General features: G+C 40.7%; 1 protein-coding gene across 1 annotated transcript; it reads right to left on the bottom strand.

The window, feature by feature from the left end:
- LOC146973384 (phosphatidylcholine:ceramide cholinephosphotransferase 1-like) lies at positions 1-22,535 on the bottom strand. Its single transcript, XM_085799878.1, has 6 exons — positions 22,342-22,535; positions 6,024-6,915; positions 5,794-5,911; positions 4,667-4,820; positions 3,568-3,734; positions 1-2,549 (listed from the first exon to the last, which is right to left on the bottom strand). Exons 2-6 carry the CDS (start codon positions 6,635-6,637, stop codon positions 2,373-2,375), a joined length of 1,230 nt encoding a protein of 409 aa, XP_085656004.1. The 5' UTR covers positions 6,638-6,915; positions 22,342-22,535; the 3' UTR covers positions 1-2,372.
- Positions 22,536-24,519: the final 1,984 nt, after the last annotated feature.

Here is a 24,519-nt window from a genome sequence, read left to right as displayed (position 1 = left end):
TACATTATAGTAAAACGGTTTATTCAAAAGCGTCCCAAGGAGTCCTTTATCATATCTTACAAACATGTGGTATACGCACAAAGAAAAAGAAAAAAAAAAAAAAAAGGGTGAGAAGTGTTTACGGAGAAACATACAGAATAAACATCTTTATTTCTTGAGGACAACAAAATATTTCAAATTGATTGGCAAACTAGAAGACAAACATGAGACTCCGACCATCGTCCTTATCGAAGCACTCAAACGTCACCGAGGAGCCATGTTACAACCGTTGCAACACACATTATTGGAAACTGAAACATGGCCATACGTGACAAACCGACTGTGCTCTTAAGAACTAAAACTTTGACATGGTTTTGACAATGCTACAGGAAGGGGGGGGGGCAGATTTGTTTCAAACATTAATACTACAATAGGCTTTATAAGCTCACAGTAAAAACAATGATGCTTTCTCACCTCCTCCCTTTGACAATGTTGAAATAATCACATGATCATCATTCGTTGTAGTTTGTATAATCTAAAAATCTTAGTGCAGTTTGTCTTTCAACAAACTTTAATTTGAAATCAAAGTTTCACATAATAAACTGAATATTTTTTCCCTATAGATGAACATGTGTAATACCCAGTCTTTACAGTCCATTCATGGTAACACAAAGAAAAGTGAAAAAGTCAACATGTACGTGATTAGGATCATCAGTGAGGACGCATTTTCACATTCATGGAAATAAATGTTTTGCACACGCATCACCAGCTCTGCACATCATGCTTCAGTTTGTTCCCCACATTTAAGTTCCATGTTGACTATTTTTGCTACTTTTAGAGAAAGGATCATTTTGGCTTTGCATTTGGAATAGAAAAGATACACTCTTTAAACTGAAAAGTAGCAGCTTGATTTAGTACAACACAAACTATACAAAGCACATTACAGTTTCATTACAGTCATGCTCAGAAGTTTGGCCTGAAACTTCTGCTTTTTTTTTTTTTTTTTTTTTTAACAACTCTGACATTCCCTAAACTCAGCACAAGTGTCACTTTGAACATTTTCCTCCATATCTCATCGCTAAAAGGTTACAAAGAGAAGAGTGTAACAAGGATAATTCTGATTTCAAAATAGGACTTAATGTGGGGAACAAGGTTTGGGCTCATTATCTCCTGAGCAAGAGTTGCAGCAATGATGCACAGGACATGTCCAGGTCCCGAACAGCTTGCACCTCGGAGAGATTTCTGATACGACTTCCAATCAGGTAGTGACGTTACGCAAATAACGTTGGGGTCGAAAACAAAATTAGCAGATGTGGTGACATTGAATGGGCTTTGAACATGGCTGGTGCTGGTTAAAGACTGGTTGGTAACAAAAAAAAAAAAAATTGAAATGTTACTTACATAAAAATACAATTAACAGTCATTTTTTTCTGTTAGAACAGCATTAACCAACTAAGCACAAACTGACATCATAAAGCATCAATAAATAAACGGGACATTTCACTCACTGCACTTAGTTTTGGGAAGACCAATCTTCTGGTAAGGCTGGCGTAGTTGTTTTTACATTCATGGGAACAAGACTCTTAACTAAGTACCACCTTGAACCGTGGCATGATCACACCTGCGGCAGCGAGATACAAGACACATAAGTACTTGAACTGTTTTACAATCAAGCTAAGAAAGGCACTGGAGTAATGTTATACCACATTAGATTCTTATGCTCTCAGTTATCCATCTTGAAAAAGGTAAAAATCTAAAAATCTTTTGTTGGACATCATTAGTTTTTTGAAAAATAAAGTTTGACATACTTAGAAAAATTCTTCTTTTTTTTTTTTTGCACCTTTGACTCATTTTAGCAAGGACAGTTTACAAAAAGTAATTTGCTATCAAAACGGGAAAAACAAAATGGCATTATGGCATTTTGGTTATCAAATAAGCATTTGATTGACACTATCTGCACTAAAAACCTCAAAAGAACATGAAGACATTAACTATGGTTTTGTGCTGAGAGGAAGAAAAAGTATTTGAGTCCTTACGGCCAAAAACTTTTTAGAGTTTGTTGAAATGCTTCATAAATCTGCTACAAAGGCAGAAAAACTGTTATGTGGCCCATGAAGAGGAAAAGACATAAAACAAATATAAATTAGTGCCATGAATTGACAATATTACCAGAAGAGAAAGACAACAAAAGAAATATACAGATATAGATACACACAAGGAAAAAAAAACACATTGGTGGGTCACAGTGCTACCCATTTGGACAGGGATGTGTCTGTTACTAGATGTGAAAGGACAGCGCTACATTAAACAGTGCCATCTTCCATGGGTAAAAAAAAAAAAAAAAACAGCACTTATGGAAGTCACGGTCCTCGCCTGCTGTGACATGAGAAGAGTCATTGGATGTCCAGTCTGCTGTACTTTACGCCTCGATTCCACTGCAACACTCGCCATGAAAACGGCAGCTGATAGTTACGGGGGACCGTACCGTTGACATTCTCTTCAAAGTACTGGAACAGTCTGTACCACCACACCCGAGAGAACGGGTTACTCTGTGACGTCTCCTTGAGCGACTGAAATAAAACCAAACACACAAGTGGAATTAGTGCTGTCACTATGAATATTTAATACACATTTTTAACAAATTACTTCAAATTATTCAGGGGCATTTGACTTTGTGTCGGTTGTAATTTCTGCTCCTTCAGTCTTTCATGTTTAATCTTTTATACAAACGTCTGTGGACAAGTGGAAATCAGATACTGTGTTGCACTTGAGAAACTACTCATGGCTAAAATAACTAAACAGAAAGATGTTTAATAGGCTAAAATCTCTACATTTAAAATGTGAGGATTCAAGATACCTCATCGGATTAGTTCAAAAATCCACATTACCATTGCCAATATGACCATTAAAGCCTTCCTCACAGATTCGCAACGTTAACCACAACATCAGATGAAAAGATTGATGGCACTCATGTTTGTGTGGTGAAGCTGAAGCCACAGCCAACAGCCTGGAAACCAGGGCAAACAGCTAGCCTCGCTCTGTCCAAAAATCTGCCTATCAGCTCCTCCAGAGCTCACTTATTAAGACATCATGTTGCCAATGTTTAATCCATTAAAAAAACACTGAGTAAAAATGACAGGGGTGTTATGTGTCAGATGTTTTCCAGTTGTTTTTTTTTGTTTTTTTATTAATTTAGGTATATTACCTGCCACATTAAACTATTCCTTTAAAAAGAAAACATAGCTTCCTCAGTATAAATATGATGAATAACTGATAGTTGTTCAATTTCCATTTTAGTTCATTACATTATGTCATATGGCCCAGTCATGCATACAGCTTCCACTATACACTGTATTCCTAAACTGACCAAAAAAAAACATGTACACTATATACACCACTGTATATTTCCTATCTTAACTATTCTGTGTATACCGTACTCTATGTAACTTAAGCACTAAAAAAACAGGCCCCACTTTGCTCGTTACAGCGTGAAAAAAAAAGGACTAGACGCAAACATGCACTGATAAACCCTTATGGCTATTTACATCACTCATTTTTATCATGACTCATGCAGCCTGCTGTACTCACCTGCTGATTGGCCATGGTATGATACCACCAGAAGAGGCGTGTAGTGATAAAGTATGCCACCACCACATCCACAGTGTAGTGGTCGTGGGCCAAAAGGATGCAGAAAATTCCCACCGCACTTAAGATCCAGCAAAACCAGTGGTACCACCAGAACCGTTTGGGTGAATCTGCCAATCAAACAAACAAACAAACAAAAAAGTTACACCAAAAAGTCAACAGTATTGACCCCAGAGAGGCTGAATTCCCTTCAACAGCTGAAGAAGTGGGCCACTGGGGGGGTGAATATGAACTAGCTAACTGGTGGAAAAACACTATATTTGGCCTCCAATATTGAGATGAGGCTCTGTGTCTCTTTTACAGAGGTAGCTGTTCTCCCTTTTACCACTAGATGTCACTGCTGCATCAATGAGGTCTGTAGGCACGTGTTGGTAAACTCATTGCAGGACCATGTGATTGAGCAAAGGACAACACAGCTCCTCACTCAAAGCTTTTTGCATTAGAGATCTGTAATTATCTTTACAGCTTAACACAGCAGTTAAAACGCAACAACTTCTGACCCTTGGACTACGTCTACGCACGACTGGGCGTGTAAATCGAAAAGTTAGGTAACAGAAACACCGGTCAGAGAAACACAAAAAATGTGACTCTGTGACGGAGCATTATCTGACCCCATCATGCCAGCAGATGTTCGAGTGAATAGCGCAACCTTTACAGTTCATGTCATTCTGTTTCCTGTAAGAATTTGAAGAAGTGCTCTGCAAGTCAAAAAGTGTTCAGCGAGATAAGGATGGAATAGGGAAACTGAGGCGAGTGAACCTCAGACCTCAGTTATGACATGTCAGGGTTGTGTGTTTGTTTTATTTAGGAACCCGTTAACTCCCTTACACCACATGATTTAACAACCCTTCCACCATTATTGGTCAGTGCCTCATTATTTAGACACCTCATGTGACTCAGGGAGATAAGAGAGGAGATGTGAACTAGACCATGCCAGAGGGTGCATACAAAAATATAACATCATTATGATAAGGTGAAATTTAAGGTAAGACCCTTACTGGACATTCTTACTACACATTAGTGTAAACACAGTGGAACTTACACTCCTTAATGAAGAGGTACGTTAACGTCAACATGACTGTGTGGCCACTGTACAAATAATCTCCACACATGGTGTGTGAACCTGTGATGGATAGGCCCCCGCCAGCGATCATCTTCATTACTCTCCTCATTTGTGATTCCCAGTCCCCGAGAAGCTGAAATAAAACAGAGCCATAAATTACATTATCTTCAGATTATTAACAAGCCTATCAACTGATGATGCAGCACCTTCTACGAGAGTATGAAAAAAATAGGGTGTGGCAGAGAAAAGAGGAACACTGCTGCAACATGAATCAGTCCAAATGAAGGTGTTCCTTTCCTCATAGAGAAAGACAGCTTTAATGTAGTTCTCAAGTTTTCTGGAATCACCTCTAAATGACTTCTCCATTACTTTAAAGAGAACCTAACACTTCATGTGTATTGTTTAATGTTTCTTTTAAGTACAGTACTAAGTTTGATCCTCTCACACATTAAACAATCTCTCTTTTGTAAAGTGTTGCTTTAGAGATCAACAGAGATAACAGCTATTCTGATGCGTCACTTCAGAAATTATAAGGTTACAGTGTAAAAAATACAAAGTTACAAATGAAACTCCTGCGCTCAAAGGTTTTTGTTAAAAGCACAAATACATTATTGTTAAAATGTAGTTGAAGTGAAATACTAGTTTTGGTCCCATGAGCTTATTGGCAGGTGACACCCTAAAATGTAGCACAAAGTGTAAATGTGAGTGCCTGCCTACATATAATACCACAGAAGGGAGCCGCATCCTTAAACAGGAAGAGGCAAGGCGTACGACATGCTTGACTTCACTAAAAATGTTGGTTTGTTTTAACCCTGACAAATTCTCATTGTCTTACCCTTAACTTTCCCCTGCCCTAACAATTTAAACTAATTTACCTGTAAATGGAATTTGAGTTGCCTGAACTCAAACAGTGAAACAATCGCTAAAAAGGGCCTCGTCCTCATCTCATAATCAGTGGTCAGTGAAGAGAACTCAGAGGCTTTAAATTTGCAAAAGGGGTTTCATTTTTGCTCAATTTGTCTATTCAGCACATTTGTTCCAAGAACAATTAAGACAGAAACCTCTCATGGTGCTGAGAGAAACCAATGTTACTTATTATACTGTACCTTTGGAGAGCATTTAAAGTGCATCCCAGGAACAGGCAGAGTGGTGATGTACATTGTAATACACCGGTACATATAGAGTGTGCCCACAATGAAAAAGAACCTCCTGCCAACAATTGATCTGGAAAAAAAAAGAGACAAAGACAATTTTAGCAACATGACATTTTCATTTAGGTAGAATTCAGATTAGAACCTAAATGTTTGTTTTTCCGTCGGAGCTTTTCTGCGTGTACCTGTGCTTGAGTAGGATCCACTGTATGAGCCACAGTCCCACCAATAACATGCCATTTATCTCACAGATGGAGAAGGCCCACTCTACCCTGTTGAACATGTCGAAGAATTTGTCCGGCAGTGGTGGGGTGTGTTCTTTTGGCGGTACTCTCTCGTGAACCACTGAAATAACAATAGTGGTGGTGACAAAGCACACCACCGCGTAGAAGAACGCGATGCCCGTCTTCCTCCACTCGGTGGGGAAGGAGGCGTGCGCGGCTCCCATGGTAGGAATGGGAATGTGGACCATCTCCATCCTGAAGTCCTTCCGTCCAAGTGTGCCATTCCTCTGGGGTTTACTCGTCCCGTTAGGTAATCCACCCGCGTGTCCGTTTGCGTGACCGTTTTTGTGCGCCTCCATGTGGTTCTCTATCCGCAGCGTCTCCAGTCGCTCCATCATCTGCTGCCCGCCGTCTGACGACACCAACGAGAGGGGAGGGTTCTGGAAATCCGCCTTGGTGAGCCTCAGCATGGCGGCGCCGTCCGTCTCGCGGAGGACTTCGATGTACTCCGGCATCCCCTCTTTGCTCAGCCAGTCAGAGACGTCCTCTGCCGACCATGCTGCCACCTTCTTCATCTTTGCCGCTGGGCAGTTTAGAGGATTATGAGGGTCCTCAGAGTAGAGAGTTTACTACAAGTTAGGTGGTCTCACGGGGCGGTGGGAAGTCCTCTCCAGGTTTGGCACATGGTGTTTCTTGCACCCAGAGGGACCCCAGCCTCCTCTAGAACTGATGGGAAGAAAGCAGGGGTCGGGGTCACTCGGGATGAGGTCCAACAGATGAGTCCTGTGTCCAGTGTCCTTCAGCTTTCTTCACCGCATTAGCCCCCGGTCCGTCGTCGTACCCTTCTGCACCCCTGTTGAAATAAAAAATAAAAGCACTGTTAACAGTGTTCAGAACAGACATTTGCATCCACTTCCACTTTCTCCACCCATTGAACAAAAACATGATTCACAGTCCTACTGGTGACTACCAAACTCCAGTGGGTGTAGTACCGGACTGTATTCCCGGCCAGAACAGGAAACCTGTAAATAAACTATGGCTGAATAAGAGTGCAGCATGAGGCACAAGTTGTCCGGGCCACTTTAAACTATTAATGAAAACAAGAGTACTTCAAGTCTTGTTTTACAGACTTTACACATTAAATGAATAATTCATATTATTCTTAAGTGTTTCTAACAGTAATAGCAACATTACAAGGACTCGATCGATCAGCAGGTTTCCCCCCCTTTGATCCTCACTGTGGGGAAACATCAGTGGTAACTTCCTACTAGATTTTATACATAACTACTGGAACTGTCAGCATACACAAGTAGAGTGTGTGGTGGTACTTTTCAGCTACCCGTATGAACTGGTTTCTGGGTTTAAACCACTATCATTATTATTATTATTATTATTAGATGTAAACAGATCTAAGGTGAGCTTCAGGGAAGAGAGTGCAATAGATGGCGACAGAAGACAGAGCATGTGCTGTGAGACCACGATTAATCACTTGATGAGCAGAACAGACAAAGTCAGACACAGATAAATCTTCATATCCACAATTTGATGGAGTACACTGCCGAGTCAACTGACCATGTGATTTAGGTTGCGCAACCAATTTATGACTCAAGATGAACACATACAAATATGAAAATGTAGTTGCAACTATATCTGTAGCTGATAAAAACAAATGACTAACTCTTAGATTTTACCATTTTTTGGTTAAAGTAATATTTCAAACATGCTTGAAATCGTCAGAAAGCTGCCAATCAACAATCTGTTGATCAAATTCAACTTTCCCCATTGTGCTTGTTCCTCTTCCAGGCCTCAGGCAACTGCCAAGGGCTTAGCAATAACCATGGGATGAACTCACATCTGCTGCATATCATGCATGTTTACAGACCGCGATGTCAGTGGTAGACACAGGGTGGCCCTGCTTATATTTGGTGGTGGGGGGGGGTGAGATACAGCTGGAAGCAAGTTCTTATCTACAGCATGGACAGGAGGAAAGGAGGAGGATGGCAGGGAAACAGACTGCAAGGAGGAACTCATAAATCAGAGTGAAGGTCAGCGCTGAGCACCGAGGCAGCCCCACCCCTGTAAAGAGGCAATCAGCCAGAGGCCAGGCCCCCGCACAGCCAGCCCGGCTCGGGCCAATAGCAGCTAAATACACTGGCAGGCCGGCAGGCTGGCAGGACAACACGCTGCACATCAGCTCGTCTCACCTCGGCCTCGCTCACAGGCCCGTTCATTTAGGCCAGCGAGAAACAGGGCCAGATAAAATGTACTATAAGATGGGTCATCTACAACAACACCTGGCATCAGATTTATTCCTGCTGAGGCCTGGAGAACAATCTGACCCAATAACCCCAGGATTCGAATATAACATACAAACACTAAAGAGGAAGTGTAAAAATAAGCATATGATAGCATGCAAATGGAACAGCGGGAGACCCTCTCGTCTCGCTGCTACGTGACAACCCAGCTGTGTGTCTTCACATGGTGTGAAGAGTGCAAAAGGAGAGTGGGTTTTAACAGAGATAAAGGGTAATAGGAGACAAAGAGCACTTACATCAATCTGTTAACAGTGTGCAGTTGAGACAGATCAAAGATTAGCCGTCTCTGAGTCAGCTGTGCGCCGAGGACCTTTGGTCTATGAATCAGCTTACAGCTTTGCACGCTGAAGAAATAATCTCACTCGACGGAACTGGCAGTGGGAAAACAAAGTAATCCTGAAACCAATGAACTAACTAACTTCTATCTGAAACTATCTAACTATCTGAATACAAGGAACTCCCCAGAAAATTGAATAAGAGGTTCATCGGTTTCAAGATAACTGTTGCTAGGTTTTCTCATTTTGAGGATTGCATAAGAACATGCAAAAAAAAAAAAAGATAGTGGAAAAAATTGAAAAGGAGTGTGACGCATCTGTACCTTGAGTGCGTAAGTATGCAGTGAGTTGCTGGCTGTATGTTGACCCTACAGGATTATTTAGATTCTGACGGTGTGGAAAACTCACATTTCTCCCAAGCTAATCTTTGTGTGCAGAGGTTAACCAATACCTGACGACTAAGTGGCAGGCTTTGATTCCTTCTGAAGGAAAAAAAAAACAGATAGAAAATCTGATGAAACGTGACTTAGGTGGAAAATATTGTTTGAGGTACAAAAGGGGACTACAGAAACAGAGGAAGGTCTGGAAATGCCTCAGCCTTGTGATGTTGTGAATTGTGATATGAGATAAAGATGGGAGAAAACAAAGAAGCTCCTCCTTGAACCAAAAAATTGAAAGCCTTTGGATTTTTTCTTTTGCCGAATATCACAACAGCAGAGGAAGACAACACAGAGGACAGGATTGTTACATGCTACGGTGTTGAAGCACAAGGTGTATATTTACTGAGCGGGGAGATCTATTGTCATATGTTTACTTATTGTAGGCCTGCTATGGCTTACTGCACAGACGTTGTTCAGTTAGCTGCGGATGTTTGAGATGTTGAGGGAAGTGGCTATTTCTTTTTTCTTTTTGTAACTAAGAAACACAGTGTACACACAACATTACACACAGAATAGAAGTGGGACCCTTGAAGGTTCGCATTGTGGCATAAACCAAACTCTTAATATTCATATTGCTATTTGCTACATTCATAAGTCTACAGTGAAGAGACAACTCAGGCAACCAGGTGTCCCACACATCAATGGCCAAACTGAATTGTTGGAAGCAAAAAAGTCAATTGCTGTTTAAGCATCAGGAGCAATAACACCATATAAACTTATCCAACTGGTTTACATGTCGTCCTAACAGCTATGAGTTTTCCATAAAGCCATTGTTGACCTGTTGTGTCTTTCCTATGTTTCTTTCCCCCTGCTCTTTATGGTTAGTTAGGGACTGTCTCAATATGCACACGCGATCACACTTACACGCTTGGGCGCTTGGCGTACACATTCATGGTCTTAGTCAGTGTAAGGGCTCAAGTGTGTCTCATTTTTCCAACGACCAAAAGTGCAGCGCGCTTGATTTGCACTTCACCCACACCTAGCTAAGACCGCATCGGAGCGGTATTTGGCCAAGTATAAATCCCACAATGCACCATCTGGTGAAGTCTGGCGTCACCAGGAGCCACAAGCCACTTTTGGGAAATGCCACTCAAAAAATTTCAATAAACTGAATTTGACTTTCTGATTCTCTAGTCATAATTATGACTTTTTAATCTCATATTTTATATTCTTGATCTAATTTTTCAATTTCAGTTGTTAGTTGTCTTTAGGCTGTGTTTACTGGTACTTTTACATCTGATCATTTTCACATAATTATGAACTTTCTCTATTGATTATAACGTATGTGAATATTTTTCATCACGCTGTTTAATCCTGTGTGTTTTTCTTTCTTCTTTCTTTTTTTTTTTTTACACTTACGGAGTTCGGCTTACACATCTGTGATTTGAATCTTGTGCACAGAGACACTTTTGGAGCAGCACTGTTTATCAAAACTGTTGCTGTGCACATGTCACGTTCTTCATTACAACCGTGGCTGGCAATGCAACAGTTGCTCATGCAGAGCGGTTCAGCTCTGTTGACAAGAAGATGCCGACCTTCAAACATGTAAATAAACTAATCCTCACTTTCACTCCAACGCTCTAGCATTCAATGTATTTTGCAAAGTACGGTATGAACATTATATTTACGGTACTGGTTTGGAAAAAGGGTGTTGCAGTTGTACTAGTGTGCACAATGGCACTCAGATGACAGTCTGTACATGTCAAGTATGTCCGGATTGCTTTTAAATATCCCCGCACGCTTGGCCACTTAATACATGCTTGCACACTATATGCAATGTACGTTACACCAGCAAAACCTCACCAAAGTGTGTGCGTAACCAAGCGAGCGCAAGTGTGGAGAAATGGGACAGGGCCTTAGTGTCACGATTCTGTTTTGTTTAAAGGAAGGAGCATCAGGAAGAAGATCACGTCTTCCCCTCTTTATTCCAGTCAGCTTTTTTCATCTCCTTCCAGCATGGCCAGTCTAAACATTTTCCACTGCCAACATTGTGAGACAGGAACCATGTTTTCTCACGTGAATCAGTCTCTTTAGTCGGTGTATCATCCAGGTCGTTCCTGTCAGTCAAACACTGAAGCGGCAGCCTCCTCATCACAAGCTTATTATTCAAGCCTGTTTCGGCACAAATCCTCATGACCAGCAACTAGGGCGCGTCATTCCAAAGACCTTTAGCGTTCTGAGACACAGTTAGAACGGCTCGATGAGCCTGCCTGTTTTAGTACAAAGCTGATTACCCACTGCTCTAGAACTAAAATGACTGGTTGGTTAGACAGAAAAAATATTTCAAGAAAGAATAGTAAAGAAATCGATACAGTCAAGTTCCAGCTTTTCAAAGGGCAGGATTTGCCATTTCTCTTTGGTATTAATGTACTGAATAATACATTGCTCGGAGGCGGGGGCGTAGCAGTGTATAATACAGTAGCTAGCTACTTATGTGAATACTTTTGGGTTTTGAACTTTTGGTCAAACAAAACAAGACATTTGAAAATGTCAGCTGGAGCTCTGCAAAACTCTGATTGGGATTTTTCACTACATTTTATTATACTGACATGATTAACAAATAAACAACAAAAAAGGTGCTTGCTTGTTCCTTTCAAAAGTTAATTATGTATTAGAGGTGTAAATATATCCAATATAAGACGATCTGATGCATATCTCGATACATGGGGTACGATACGATTCAGGAACTATGCATTTTAAAATGGAACGATTCGGTTCAATTCCATTCGGTGGGATTTCCATACGATTCTATGCTGTGCAGTTCATTTTGATAGGGTACGATGCAATCTGATTCATTTTACATATTTTACATATATTACATATGAAGTAAGTAACAAAAGTCAGTACCATAAATGTGGCATTGCTTGCCTTCCACTAGATTTATCAAAGACCAGAGAACAAGTATAATTGTAACTTTTGACATGTGAATTCAGAAACATGTCATGCTCATATAACAGTAGTGTAACATATTGCACAAAGAACTTCAGAACTTTACAAAGCGCCACTTACAAATGAAAAACAAACAATATGAGAAATGTTCCAGTCATACATGCCTGTTTTAATACATTTTTGCCAGATGTGTGACTCATTGAATATCCTGGTTTGTAAATCATCATGATTCCTCAACTTTCGGGTGGGGCTTACCAGGAGCTTCCTTAGTGGAAAAGCAGCTACAGAGGGAGATGATGACAAGGAGCAACCGGAGCTTTCAGCAGCTGCATCAGCATCATCAACCGATTTATAACTTTGTAATCGTGCCATTGGCCGGTTCATGCTACATTTAGACAGATTCAGGTGTCCGTGTACCTATACACTCACATCTTTTAAATCAAAACTGATTTTCCAATTCAAATCGGTTATTTGTTACAACCTTAGTATTATTATTAAATGCAACACCGTGGGCTAAATGAAACTCCAATTATGAGAGAAACACTTGCAGAAATATCTTGAAGCAGCTGTGTAAAGATGCAACCTAGTTCAAACACCATTGGTGATTGTTTGGGTTTTGGTGCCTCTCTGTCTCCGCTGGATACACTTTAATAAAGATTAACAGCCAGCACAGATTTAAGAAGGAATATAACGGCATTACTCCAACAAAAACTAAAACTGAAAGTAGTAATAGAGAGCAATACAGCTAAATTAGCTGTGCTCACTGGAAAAAGTGGAAAGGTAAAATCGACTGTGTCATATTTAAGTAAAACATTACCACAACTTTAACTTCTCTCTCATGTGGAAAATCCCGGCCCCCCCTGAAAGTTTGATGGGGCCGTGTTAAAGTCGGGGGTGGGGAGTTGTTTAGCACAAGGCAATAGGTATGACATCACCAGGAAAAGATCCCACCCAAGAGTAACAATACGTCAAGATGACACAAACATAAACACACCATCCTGAGCTCATCTTGAGGCAGCCAACAGTGGGACTGAATGACTCATGGGCAGTGTCTCTGGATGGCGCTCCAGATAAGTGGAAAGTTCAGATTGGGTCTAGAAACTTCCAATCAGAAGACAGACCAGTGCCACTGCTACTAGACATGCACTTACATGAATTAATGTTAGTGGCAGGCAACGTGTACACTGAGATTTCTTAGTAGTATTTTTCTCCATAGCAACTGAGTTCATTTCCACTTCTGGGATTTTAAAATGCTGGAGTGAATTTGCTGTACAACTTCACACTTTTAACATCAGGTTAAATAAACTCCCTCTTCTCTTGGACAGCACTGACTTCAGAGGAGAGGAAAGTTGTTTCTCTAACCTGTGGCCACTCACCGTCTTTTAGTTTCCACCTTTTTCCTCCATCCTTTCCCCTGCCAGTATCATCAGGAACCAGCACCTATTGACTATAATTTCTCTCCCACTTTATCTCTATTGCTACACATGGTTTCCTGCTGTTCATTTCATTCCATTGTCTTTTTTTATTTTTTATTTTTTTGGTCCTCAAATATAAACTCCTTGTAAAAAGAAAGGTTTTTGGCAAGTAAGCAAAAGTACAGGTACATGAATATTTCTGGGTCATGGAATTTACTTCACTGCATTTAAAGTTTGTTATGGAGCCAAAAGAAGACACATGATTAAGATATGACTCAACATGCGAGAACGTGATGCATGTCAAGACTCAAATTAGCGGCTTTGCAGCGTAAAGGCCACTAATTTGCTGCATTGTCCCACAGCCACAGCAAGAGTCCCCCTTCTGTAAAAAAAAAAAAACCCTAAGGCAGTGACATTTAGTACACTTTCAATTACATTACCTTTTTTCTGTCTTGCATGTTGTATTTTATCATAATTATGCACTTTAAAAAATGGTAAAGGGACTACCGATGGCCCGAATTCTCCAGTACTTTTTTTTAATTAACCGTTGGTCTTTACACCGTTGCTACGTCAGTTGGAAAATGAAGCCAATTCCTCCGAAATACAGTTGGTCTCCAAGGTAACAGCAACAATCACTGAACACCCAGGTCAGGAAGTCGTCATAATGAGGGCTTTTCAACAGCATGCCTGCGCCTGAGCTCGCAGCTGAAAAAAAGAAAAAGAAAACTACTGTAGCGTTTCCACCACGGAATCCGTGACGAGTTCAGGACAGTTTCATTTCCATTTAAAACCTAGTTGGCTCCCTGGCAACTGAAGGAGGCGGCTAGCAGAGCTTTGAGGTAGGACTAGGGGGAAAATTTAATTTTGTGACACTGAATCAAAAGGAATTAGGAGCTTGCAAAGCCTAAAACTTAAAGTTAATTACAAAGAAAATGTAGCACATCAAAAAATTCAACACAACAAACAGTGATCACAACAGAACAAAAAAAGCCACCAATGCCACAGTTAGTCATCGACTGTTTGTTTTAGCAACTGCTTGACAGGATATGATAGTTACCACCATCCACCACAGCAAGCCATTCACACACATTTTCTAAAGTTACAAACCAGTCCAATAAACCATTGCCCCTGTCTAGCAACAGTACTTCCTCTTGTGTTTTGAGAAAACAAAATTGCATAATCCATAAGGGCCGACACACCAGTCTTGTGAATTATTTCAAAAGATAGTTCTCACATTTCACAGCCCATTTACACAAAATGGTCAAATCTTTAACAGCTACAGAAGATCCAACATAACACAACTTGCAAACAATGTTAAACAAAGCCATCATTCATGTCCTAGAGGTGTTGTCCTTCTTTTTTCTGTCCACATTTTTTAAAAAGGAGTTCATCCCTTATCTTGTGAGACAACCAAACAATGGCTGAACAGCACGCTCTCACCTGTATCCCTTTACACCTGGAACACAAACACCCTTAGGTAGACACCGCAAGACCAATATTTACACAACGAGGCCAGCCTGGTTAAGGTGAAAGATATTATACCGGGTAGTTAAAAATTAACTGTGCATGTTCTTATTACACACCTGTTCACCTGTATATTGAGTTATGTACTTACACCAACCAAGCATTAAACCAGAGAACATACATTCAAAAAAAGAACTACCGGTAGATTCACAACCTTGTGGTTTTATTTCTCTAACAACAATCCAAGTTTCAGGAATTTCCTCTTCTTTTTTGAATAACGGCGAGTTATGCTTTTGCATAACATTGTTGATGTTTTACTATTTGGTTAAAGCAGAAGTAAGCGATCCGGTCGTTTTGGCTAACTTCTTGTCAGCAGATGGAGTTAGCAGTCCCCGTCCTCGTCCCTACGTCACCACATTCACGCGCATCCCTTGGCTGCACACACAGAGAGGACCGCTCCTTTATGCCATTCTCTCTCCTCATTGGATAAAGGTTGTAGGATACAAGGAAAGTTTTCTCCTCGGCTTACAGCAGAGCAGAGTGACTGACAGACCCGTGTTTCAGACCAAACACTCTATATAAGTGATTGCTGTCGGAAGATATAACTATTTAAGACTTATATTAACACAAACATTCAGCTTACTTCTGCTTTAAGATTTAATCCTGTTGGAAATGTGTGTCTAGGGAGGTCACGACGAGCTTTACCTTTTACTGTGTAATTGTAATCACTTCATCCATAGCCGTTATTTGCATCTCTTTTTTATCTCCACACATTTCTTGCGACCCTGTTGACCATGTGCAACAAAACATCATGCACCAGTAATTTAGCTACTTTTCAGAGTGCTGCATGCATGCGAAAGGCATTTTACAGATTTTGACTTTTCAGAGTCTGTTAAATCTCTTCTTTGGCCCATTTTGTAGGAGATAAAAATCATAATAAGGTCAAAATACTCACCTACCTAATAATTCTTAGTAATGAGCAGCACATAGCCCATCTTCATTCATCTATTTGGAAGGGACACACTAAATCATGTGTTAACAGCGTTCGCCTTAAAGGGACAACGAGGAGTTTTGGAAAAGCGAAGCGTTTTCACACTACATTTATGAGCCTCCGCGCACACCGTAAAATTCTTTTGACCGGTGCAAGACGGACTCATGTTTTCATTCATCAATAATTAAAGTCAGAGGTTCAAAGAGGTTCACATACCGTCGTAGTTCCGACCATAAACGGCGATTCAGCTACGTTATTCTCATGACTCGTTGCGAAACTGAAAGTAAAGAAACGCTGGTCGGCTCGACCAGCATCTCCGCCACCACTAATAGTAACAAAATAACGATAGAGACAGAATGATATATTTATCGAAAATGGGCCCATTAACAAGTGTGGGTAGCGGAGATTCATCCACATTAACGTGAGACTTTTTTATAACCGATTAGAAACTCCTCGTTGTCCCTTTAAGTGAACATAGAAGATGATGGAAGACTTGGAATATGCATTGTTTTAGCACATAGTTTTGTGCTAAGGACTGTCTGTATGGTGGTGCTCTTCTTGTTGCGTATGCATTCATGTATAATGAAAAGATCAGGGTCAGTGCAGCTGTAGATTATGTAGTCCAACTGGACCAGAGTTAATAGCAAGACCAAATCAATATTAAAACCAAATGGTGTCACAGTAAAAGATGGGATAAAATTAGCAGAACAAATATCAGCACTTTCACTTCAGGGGCTCGCTCCTTTTCAACAATAAAAAGCCAGTGCATGGTGTAAAAAGCATGTGGTGTTTTCAGTTGAAGATCCAATAAACCATTCCCTTGCAGCTTGGTGTATTGTTATTATAATGCTGCAGTGTTTCATACAGAGTTAGATTCTATTTGCGGTCAGTTGATTACATATTGTGACTGACGAGTGAACCCAGTCCTGGCGCAGGCAGCAGCTCCCTGCGCTCTGAGGAGCGTCAGATAGTAGGGCTTCAAATGTTGCTTGTTTTCTGTTGTCAAGAAATAGCAACAGAACAACTGATTACTAATCACCTCTGGGAAAAGTGATTCAGAGCAATCAATCGATAATATGAGGCATGTTGATAAACCTGCATACAACAAGCACAATCAGTTACTGAAGAACAGTCCCTGCAGACAATACCAAGCTTCTTTGAATAACACTGGATGTAAACCCGTATTACATAAAATTAAAAAAAAGCAGTCCATTTACAAGTAATGTCTTAACAGTCTTAGAAAAAAGGTCAATAGATCTATAACAACTGACAACAGAAGCTTTAAAATGTGCATTACATAACCTCCGCCTACTACCACTGAGGAACATTGTATCTGTAATTTTGTTAGATAAATAAAATGACAGTTGTAGAATAAGAGTGAAAACTCTCCCATTCTCAAAAGGAAGTAAAACAAAAAGGACATCTTTTGAATTTAGACTGTTGATCACAGCTCCATGACTGACTGCACCTTCTGCACTGTCAAAACTAAACTACAAGTTAGTTCATTTCCATGCAATAACGTGAAGTCTTCCTGTAAATTAGTTAAATTAAATCAATTCTATTCTATATGCTTTCACTCTTTCCCTGTGGCTTAATACGACGATTGTCTTACCATTTATCCCCAAATCATTTGAGCTACACCGCTGTCCAAGGCAACAGCAACATTTTCTTCTACTATGTTACAAAACTACTATGCTGATCTGTCATAACATGATATTAATAACCAGAAACCACAGAGAAACCACAGAGATATTATAATGTCTATAATGCCAAATAAGTCTGCTTCAGAATGTTTTTCATACAACACAGCCCTATGGCAACCCAGCCTCTCTTAGAACAATTATTATGTCCAACCAGTGTGATAATTAACAGAGAAAGGTGTTTGGCCAAGGGAAGAGATGAGGCAGAGCGTAAAAAACAACTACTGTACCGGTGCTATCTCCTAATGAGAAAGTCACACCTGGCATAATGAGTCACTGATGAAGATGTCACACCACCCAAACCTCAGAGGACCAACACACAACTTGCCCAGACTCTGTTCAACTGGATGGTGCAGACACATGAGAAATAATAACTACAATAGCCCACAGGGGACTTGTTTTCAGCAGAGAGTAATTAAGGTTCAGCACAGCATCTACCCCCCAACTATATGAACTGCAAATGGTCTGTGTCAACTGACAAGAGAGAGACAGGTTACCAGACTGACATTAACTTTGGGCATAAACATGTAACACTATCTTATTCAGTGGCCATAACCAGAAAACCATGTTTCTTATCAACAGCCCTTTTGAATGATCACTGAAACCTTATACACTTCATCTTAAACTTGGTTGCAGCATTTCAGGAACTTTAGAGGCCACTATGTTGTATTATTCATATAAACAACAAACCATCCATTGTAGTCATTTGGGGATGATGTCCAATGATTTGCACTTAGATGTAAGGTACGTTGACACAACTGCAGATAGTGTGTAATATTTCAAATGTGCCTTTAAGGTTTTTTCCAGCCTGAGCTATGAACAGACTTGCATTCTTAGACACAAAGCTTAGAGGGGGTTAGACAAGTGGCAACACCCTAAACCACAGAGAAAGTTATCTTTATTGTGCATTATCATGTACAGGAAAGTTTGTTCCCATGTCGCCTGTGGCTGCAATTTCCAAACAAAAAGCAGAAATGCTTTTTCAATACAAAAGATGAATATTACACCATTATCGCACACAGAGGTGGTGGAGTTTCAAGTTGCTGTGGAGCCAGAAAGTAAAGGAAAATGTAAAGAACAGGATAGTATTAATTATCACATTCATAATTTGTACCTACGTAATTTTGTGAACAACACTCCTTTAAAGGATGTGTGCAAACTGGCCTTCCACTGGTCAAGGTTACACTCTCAACCCACAGCACAGCATCATGTTGCATTCTGCATTGAAAATAGGCCAAAATGTGCAAGAAATTAGGACAGGGGTAAGTTTACAGACTTTAGGCTACTTGGGTTGTCTGCTTTAGAGCCTAGAATGACATACTACACAGCTTCAAATTAAACCACTCTCATTTTCAAACAGAGCAGGTTAGCCAAACACCCAGAGAAACTTAATTTTCGTTCGTATGGGTAGAATGCAGGAAGAAGGCAGGGTTGCTCAAAACAAGTCAGGACAGGGGGGGATACCCAGCTCAGGTGTAAGCAGGCAAGACAATAGCACAAAGAAGAGACTGGCTTTCACACAGGCAGCTTGCACTACTTAAAATTCCTCACCAATTCCCCCACTCCGTCCTCACCCTTATCCACATGCGTTCGGCGTTACACACACTTGCATGTTGTCTATATAAAACGCACCACATGCAAATTATTTCTGGTCAAACAGTGCCAAACTCACTGAAGCTCTGTGTGGCTCATTCATTTATTCAAACACAGAGCAGCCAAGTGAGATGACATTAGACTACTAAAACGCTGCCCTTCTGTCCCACAAAATTACATTTCATATTGTGTGACATGATTTCTTTGCTGAAATATACAAAATAGACTACATCAAAGTGCTAGTGCCACTAGCCTAGATCTGCTAAAAGCAGTTGTAGGCCACAGGAAACTGGGACATCATGTGATTGGCAGTTAAACTTCATGTGTTTCTAATTATGGAAGAAACAAGATTAAAGCTATTACATATTGTTTCTCTGGAGGCAAAGCCCATGATTGAAATCAAATGATCAATGGCTGGCAGTAACATTACAGTGCCATATGCCAGAACAACAAACAGACCTGGGCCATCAGTTAATAGCATTATGCCCAAGCTGTGGTTTGAGTGCTGGGGATCAAATACACTGGAGAGAAGCAGATACATGCATTTTCAAATGAGTAATCGATTTGAAAAGATCAGAAAAAGCAAAGTCTAAGGTATCTAAATTTTATGGGACTGCCCAATTGATCAGCTGCGCCAGTCATTATCAGCGGATTTTGCTCGGGAAGTGTCGTCCCACCTAACGGCTTGCTCACTGTACCAGCGTGCAACAGGCCACCAAAAACAAAGCACGTCAGCCATGGGGAACTTTTACAAGGTGTGCGAGACTGATAAAAGGACCATGTGCATTCATCCTTGGACGTTTTTTTTGTTGTTGTTTTTGTAAAGAGTGATTTTACTTAGTTATAAAGAATAGGGTCTTTGGTGAGACAATTTTAAGGCTTGCACTTGGACCAATTTTCCAAAATTATAAGATGATGGTTATAATACAGTAGTTGTAATACTTTGTGAGCTTATGTTTTTCATCCGTGTAATACACACTTTCACCCAACCATTGTTAATTGTTGGGTGAAAGTGTGTATTACATAAGTCTGCTCTGCTCAAGCAGTGGAGAACTGATTAGCCTGGTATTTGTGGGGTTTATGGGTATGATCACTTAAAACACTAGCCTATACACTCTCAGTATGATTTAGACAGGCCGACCACATTTAAACTAACCCACAGCATGTGCATTCACCCTTTCTGTACAAATCTAATGTCTCCCCAATCCTGTCCTGTCCTGTTGATGTCTGTTGTTGTTGTTTTTTGCTTATCATACATAATGTCTTAGTGCTCTCCAGTCTAAAGGTCAGATTTTTGCAGAAACTGACAATAACATAGATACTCTGTCTAAATAATCTGCCATATTCAGGACGGCTATCCTGATTTGATTAGTAACATTTATGCCTTGCTCTAGTGTCATTCATTTTACTAATGCATATGGAAATAACCCTCACTGCCACTGGAGCTGCCGGCATTGGAATAAAAAGAAATGTCCACAACTTTTCAGTTGAATACTAGAAAATATATTAAATATCAACCATTTACCTACTCTCTAAACACAATAGTGGCCAGAAAGTGCTTTTTTCTGGTCCAGAGGAAGTCGATGACACAGGATCTGTTAAGTCAGTAACTTTTGTTGTCAGCTGAGACAGTTTTCCAAGGCTGAATCATAGCTGCTGTGCCTACAGAAAACTCATTGTTTCCAGTGCCTTGCTTTTCAAATGTACCCGTTAGCTTGTTGATAGTCTGACATGCTTTTGCTTTCGCAATGAGGTTTTCTCTGCAACTGGGGCTGGATGCAGTGACAACAATACATCCCATTGACTTACTTTAAACATTATGCAGCGCTAACACAGACTGCATTCACACTGTTTACGTCTGTGAAAAGCTGCTTTCTCACCAGCTCCCCCACACAGACATCTCCCTGTTTATTTATTTCGATCACTGTCTCTGCTTGGGCTTAACCATTTGTCCTGCTGCACCACCGTGGCCTCAGCATAGTGGATCTTGGGTTAACTGCCTGCCTGACACACACAGCATGTCGTTGCTAACAGGGTGTGTGTGTGTGTGTGTGTGTGTGTGTGTGTGTGTGTGTGTGTTTTCCCCCCACACACACACACAACTGTTCAAACACATCTGTGATCAAGTTTGCCCCCTCGCTCCCCACAGGGGAGGGGGGAGGGAGGGACGTACGTGTCTGTTAAGACTTTGTGGAAAACAGAGCTAAATCAGGTCACCGAATAAACCGCGGCAGAACAGAGCAGACCCTGAATATGAGGAGGGAGAGAGCAGCTTTAAAAAAAACTATGGGGGTTAATATTTACAGAGGGGAGAGAGAAAAAAAATCTGTTGAGTATATTTTCGGTATGTAACGTTAGTAGGCAGTGGCACACCTGTGAGACATCTTTACATCCAAACCATGGCTGGCCTGGCTGGCACAGTTGCTAAAAACACACCGCTTCCATTCACATTTAGACCCCGTCCTGCTGCTGCTGCTGCTGTTGTTGTTGCTGTTGCTGCTGCCGCGGTATATAAGTGTGGCTTAAGAGCTTATATCCTGAAAACCTAAAAATAGATAACCAGGCTAGCGTCTTCTTCAGTGTTGAAGCTAGCTAGCTCACTAAAGCTACACAACACAGCACAGCCCCACACTCACACTGGGCTCCTGTGTGTGGTGTGTGTTGTGTGTCCGTAGCGAGATTTCAGGGGTCTAACCCACAGTTAGCTACATGACTATGGGTTTCAGTGCTGCTGGATGGACCTGTGTATAAATATATATATGTATCGTTTTTAATTATATATTAACCAGCTATAGGTCGACTTGGCTGTAGCGTCCAGAGTGTCGCTTCTCCGCCCATCACGCTGAGTCGGTGATTAACGATAACGGGAGATGTTTTTGTCGACAACTGATTAAAAAAATGTTTCAGCAGCACAAGGCCAGTGAGCAGCAAGCAGCGTTATAGTAGTTATAGTTAGCTGACTGTAAATGTGACGTTCAGGAGTGGCCCCCGTCGTCATGTACAAGCTGTAATAGACGAGGCTTAAACGTGTGCTTACGATACATTTGTTTATCTTAGAGTTTGTGTTAACACGTTAACTAACAAATGTGAACTAACAGAGAGAGAGAGAGAAAGAGGGAGAGAAGGGGCTCAGCGGATGGTTGGGTTTTTAGGTTTCGACTGAAGAACAGATAGATTATAGTAACAGAAATGATTACCTTTAGTGTCCGCTGAAATGTTGAAGGACCTCTCCTCGTCTTCTCTGTTAAATGTGGGTGTTTTTTTGTTGTTTTTTTTCGCCGCAATGTGGCAACAAGGACCGCTCTGTGGTAGCTCCGTCCGGCGTTGGTTGGCGTCGTGGGGTAGGCGTTTTGTGTGACTGACTGGAGGCTGAGTGGAGGAGCGGGAGTTCCCTTCCCCACGCCGTCACCTGTGATGCCTTCACTGACCACACAAATGTCGGACCAAGATTGCGACACAGCAAAACACTACGATGGCAATCTATCAGGGCTACAGAGTAGACTGCACCTAAATGTGGAGATTTTGCCCCTAAAATCTGAGGCGGTGCAAGTAAATATTTTTCGTCTACTTGCGCATGTGCATTGTAATGTGCAACCAGTGAATTTGCTTTTTTTCCTTTCTTTTCAGTAGGCTACTCGTGAAACATGGAATCTGTCATTACAGGTGGCAGGCCAATGTATATGAGGATCATGAATGAAATGAAATGTGGATATTTGCTTTGCGGGTCGATTTACGGTGTGAACCCCTACATTTTCTGCTTGACATCTAAAGTTTTAAGTTTGGCTGGCCTCTGTGCTCCTACTATTGTCCTGACTCCTGGCAATTAAGTAACGGAAGAATACCCAGCAACGCACCTTTTTCAACGATTGAAGCGCAAATTTTCGAGCACGGGAGGGGCCCTTGAACGCACCAGCAGTGACAGCAACGCAGAAAATGCAGCGTTGGAGAAGCACAAGCCAAACCCAGCTCACTTATTTGAGGCCATCTGTCGGTGAAGGATTGAGCATGCCAAATATATTCCTTTAAGTACATTTTCTGCATATTTTTCTTGTGAGGGTTTTCTGAAGTTCAAGAAGGAAAACAATGGATTTTGGTAGTTGTAAATAACATTTGACAATATACCATATGAAACTTTGGCTAATTAAGACACAAATTACATGATCAACTCATCATGATACAGTACTACAGCTGATAGAGATACATGTAACATGATCCACTAGAACTGCACTTGACATTTCAATGCATACCTACCTGCACTTCTTCTGCTTTTCAGTCATGCAGCCTTTGGTACAACTAATCAGCTTATACTCGCTGGTCAGATAAGATAACTGGTTTGACATATCTTAGATATCCACTGAGCAGATTTTCTTCTGTTTAGGCTGACAGAGGAATCTACTGTCTCTGTAGATAAGTTTACATCTCGACCAGTCTTAGGTGATATGTGACGCCTGGGATCAACAGTGGGTTTGATTAATTTCTTGGGGCGTCTCTCAGTTTACCTTTAAATGGCTTCTTTTCAAGAAGGTAATGCCACAAAGAGCCTGGTATTTAAATGTAATGTAACCAAGAGGCCGCAGAGATATGATCACAGATCACTCATGCCTGCAGCTCCTTTTCCCTGGTCAACTGTCAGAGTTGTCACCTCCCTTTATGGTCTGTTTCAACACAGCACTTCCTGTCTTTTACTTTCACTTCAGAATTTGCTGTTCTTTACGAGTTCTTCTTTTGTTTAAGGTTTTTAATTGGCTGTGTACCGGATTAATTTTTTTTAAGCCCAGTAGCACCAGCACTGAATGGCCAATAGCAAATTAAAAATTGAGTAGCAAATGATGATACAAAAGTAGTCATTTGTTAAAAACAGAAGCCAGTAGAACTGAATGAAAAACTGGCAAAACAGATATATTTATCTGAATGATAACAGTAAAATAAAAAAAATATCCTTGAAACTGAAATATCTTATATGTCAGTTACATTTGATATGCTGAATAGCTGTGTACCCTGACGTGTCACATAAATTATTCTACGTTTTAATTGAGAATCAGTGATTTTCGTGACTGGCAGAATTTGATAGAAATTTTGTTACAGGCCTAAATGCTTTTTGTTATGTTTCACATCATCTTGACATTAACAACCCCCAAATGTATGTTAATATGTAGCTTATAAGTGTTAAAATCATATTAATACTTTTGCGTTTTAGAGGTTTATACTGTGAATTCAGTATCAAGTGGAAAGTGAAAAAGGGGGCTTTGATACTGAGTATTTGCTTATCTATGACACAATAGTCCAACCAGAAAGATGATGTCAGAGCAATGGAGTAGATTAAACAAATGGCTTTTCAACAACACAGCCCACATAGCTATAAAACAACTTCACAA

Source organism: Trachurus japonicus, chromosome 15, assembly GCF_045865225.1.
Source record: "Trachurus japonicus isolate A0001 chromosome 15, Traja_1.0".
In the NCBI taxonomy this organism is placed as follows: domain Eukaryota; kingdom Metazoa; phylum Chordata; class Actinopteri; order Carangiformes; family Carangidae; genus Trachurus; species Trachurus japonicus.
The sequence above is the reverse complement of the archived record's forward strand: the minus strand, read 5'-3'. Positions and strand labels throughout refer to the sequence as shown.

What these genes read in the sequence shown, in the direction of transcription:
- LOC146973384 (XM_085799878.1), bottom strand. Translation starts at nt 6,637, where the DNA reads ATGAAGAAGGTGGCAGCATGGTCGGCAGAGGACGTCTCTGACTGGCTG. An exon ending in TGGATCCTACTCAAGCACAG is followed by an intron (nt 5,912 to 6,023) that starts GTACACGCAGAA and finishes TTTTTTTTCCAG; the next exon opens with ATCAATTGTTGGCAGGAGGT. An exon ending in GTACCTCTTCATTAAGGAGT is followed by an intron (nt 3,735 to 4,666) that starts GTAAGTTCCACT and finishes TTTGATTGGCAG; the next exon opens with ATTCACCCAAACGGTTCTGG.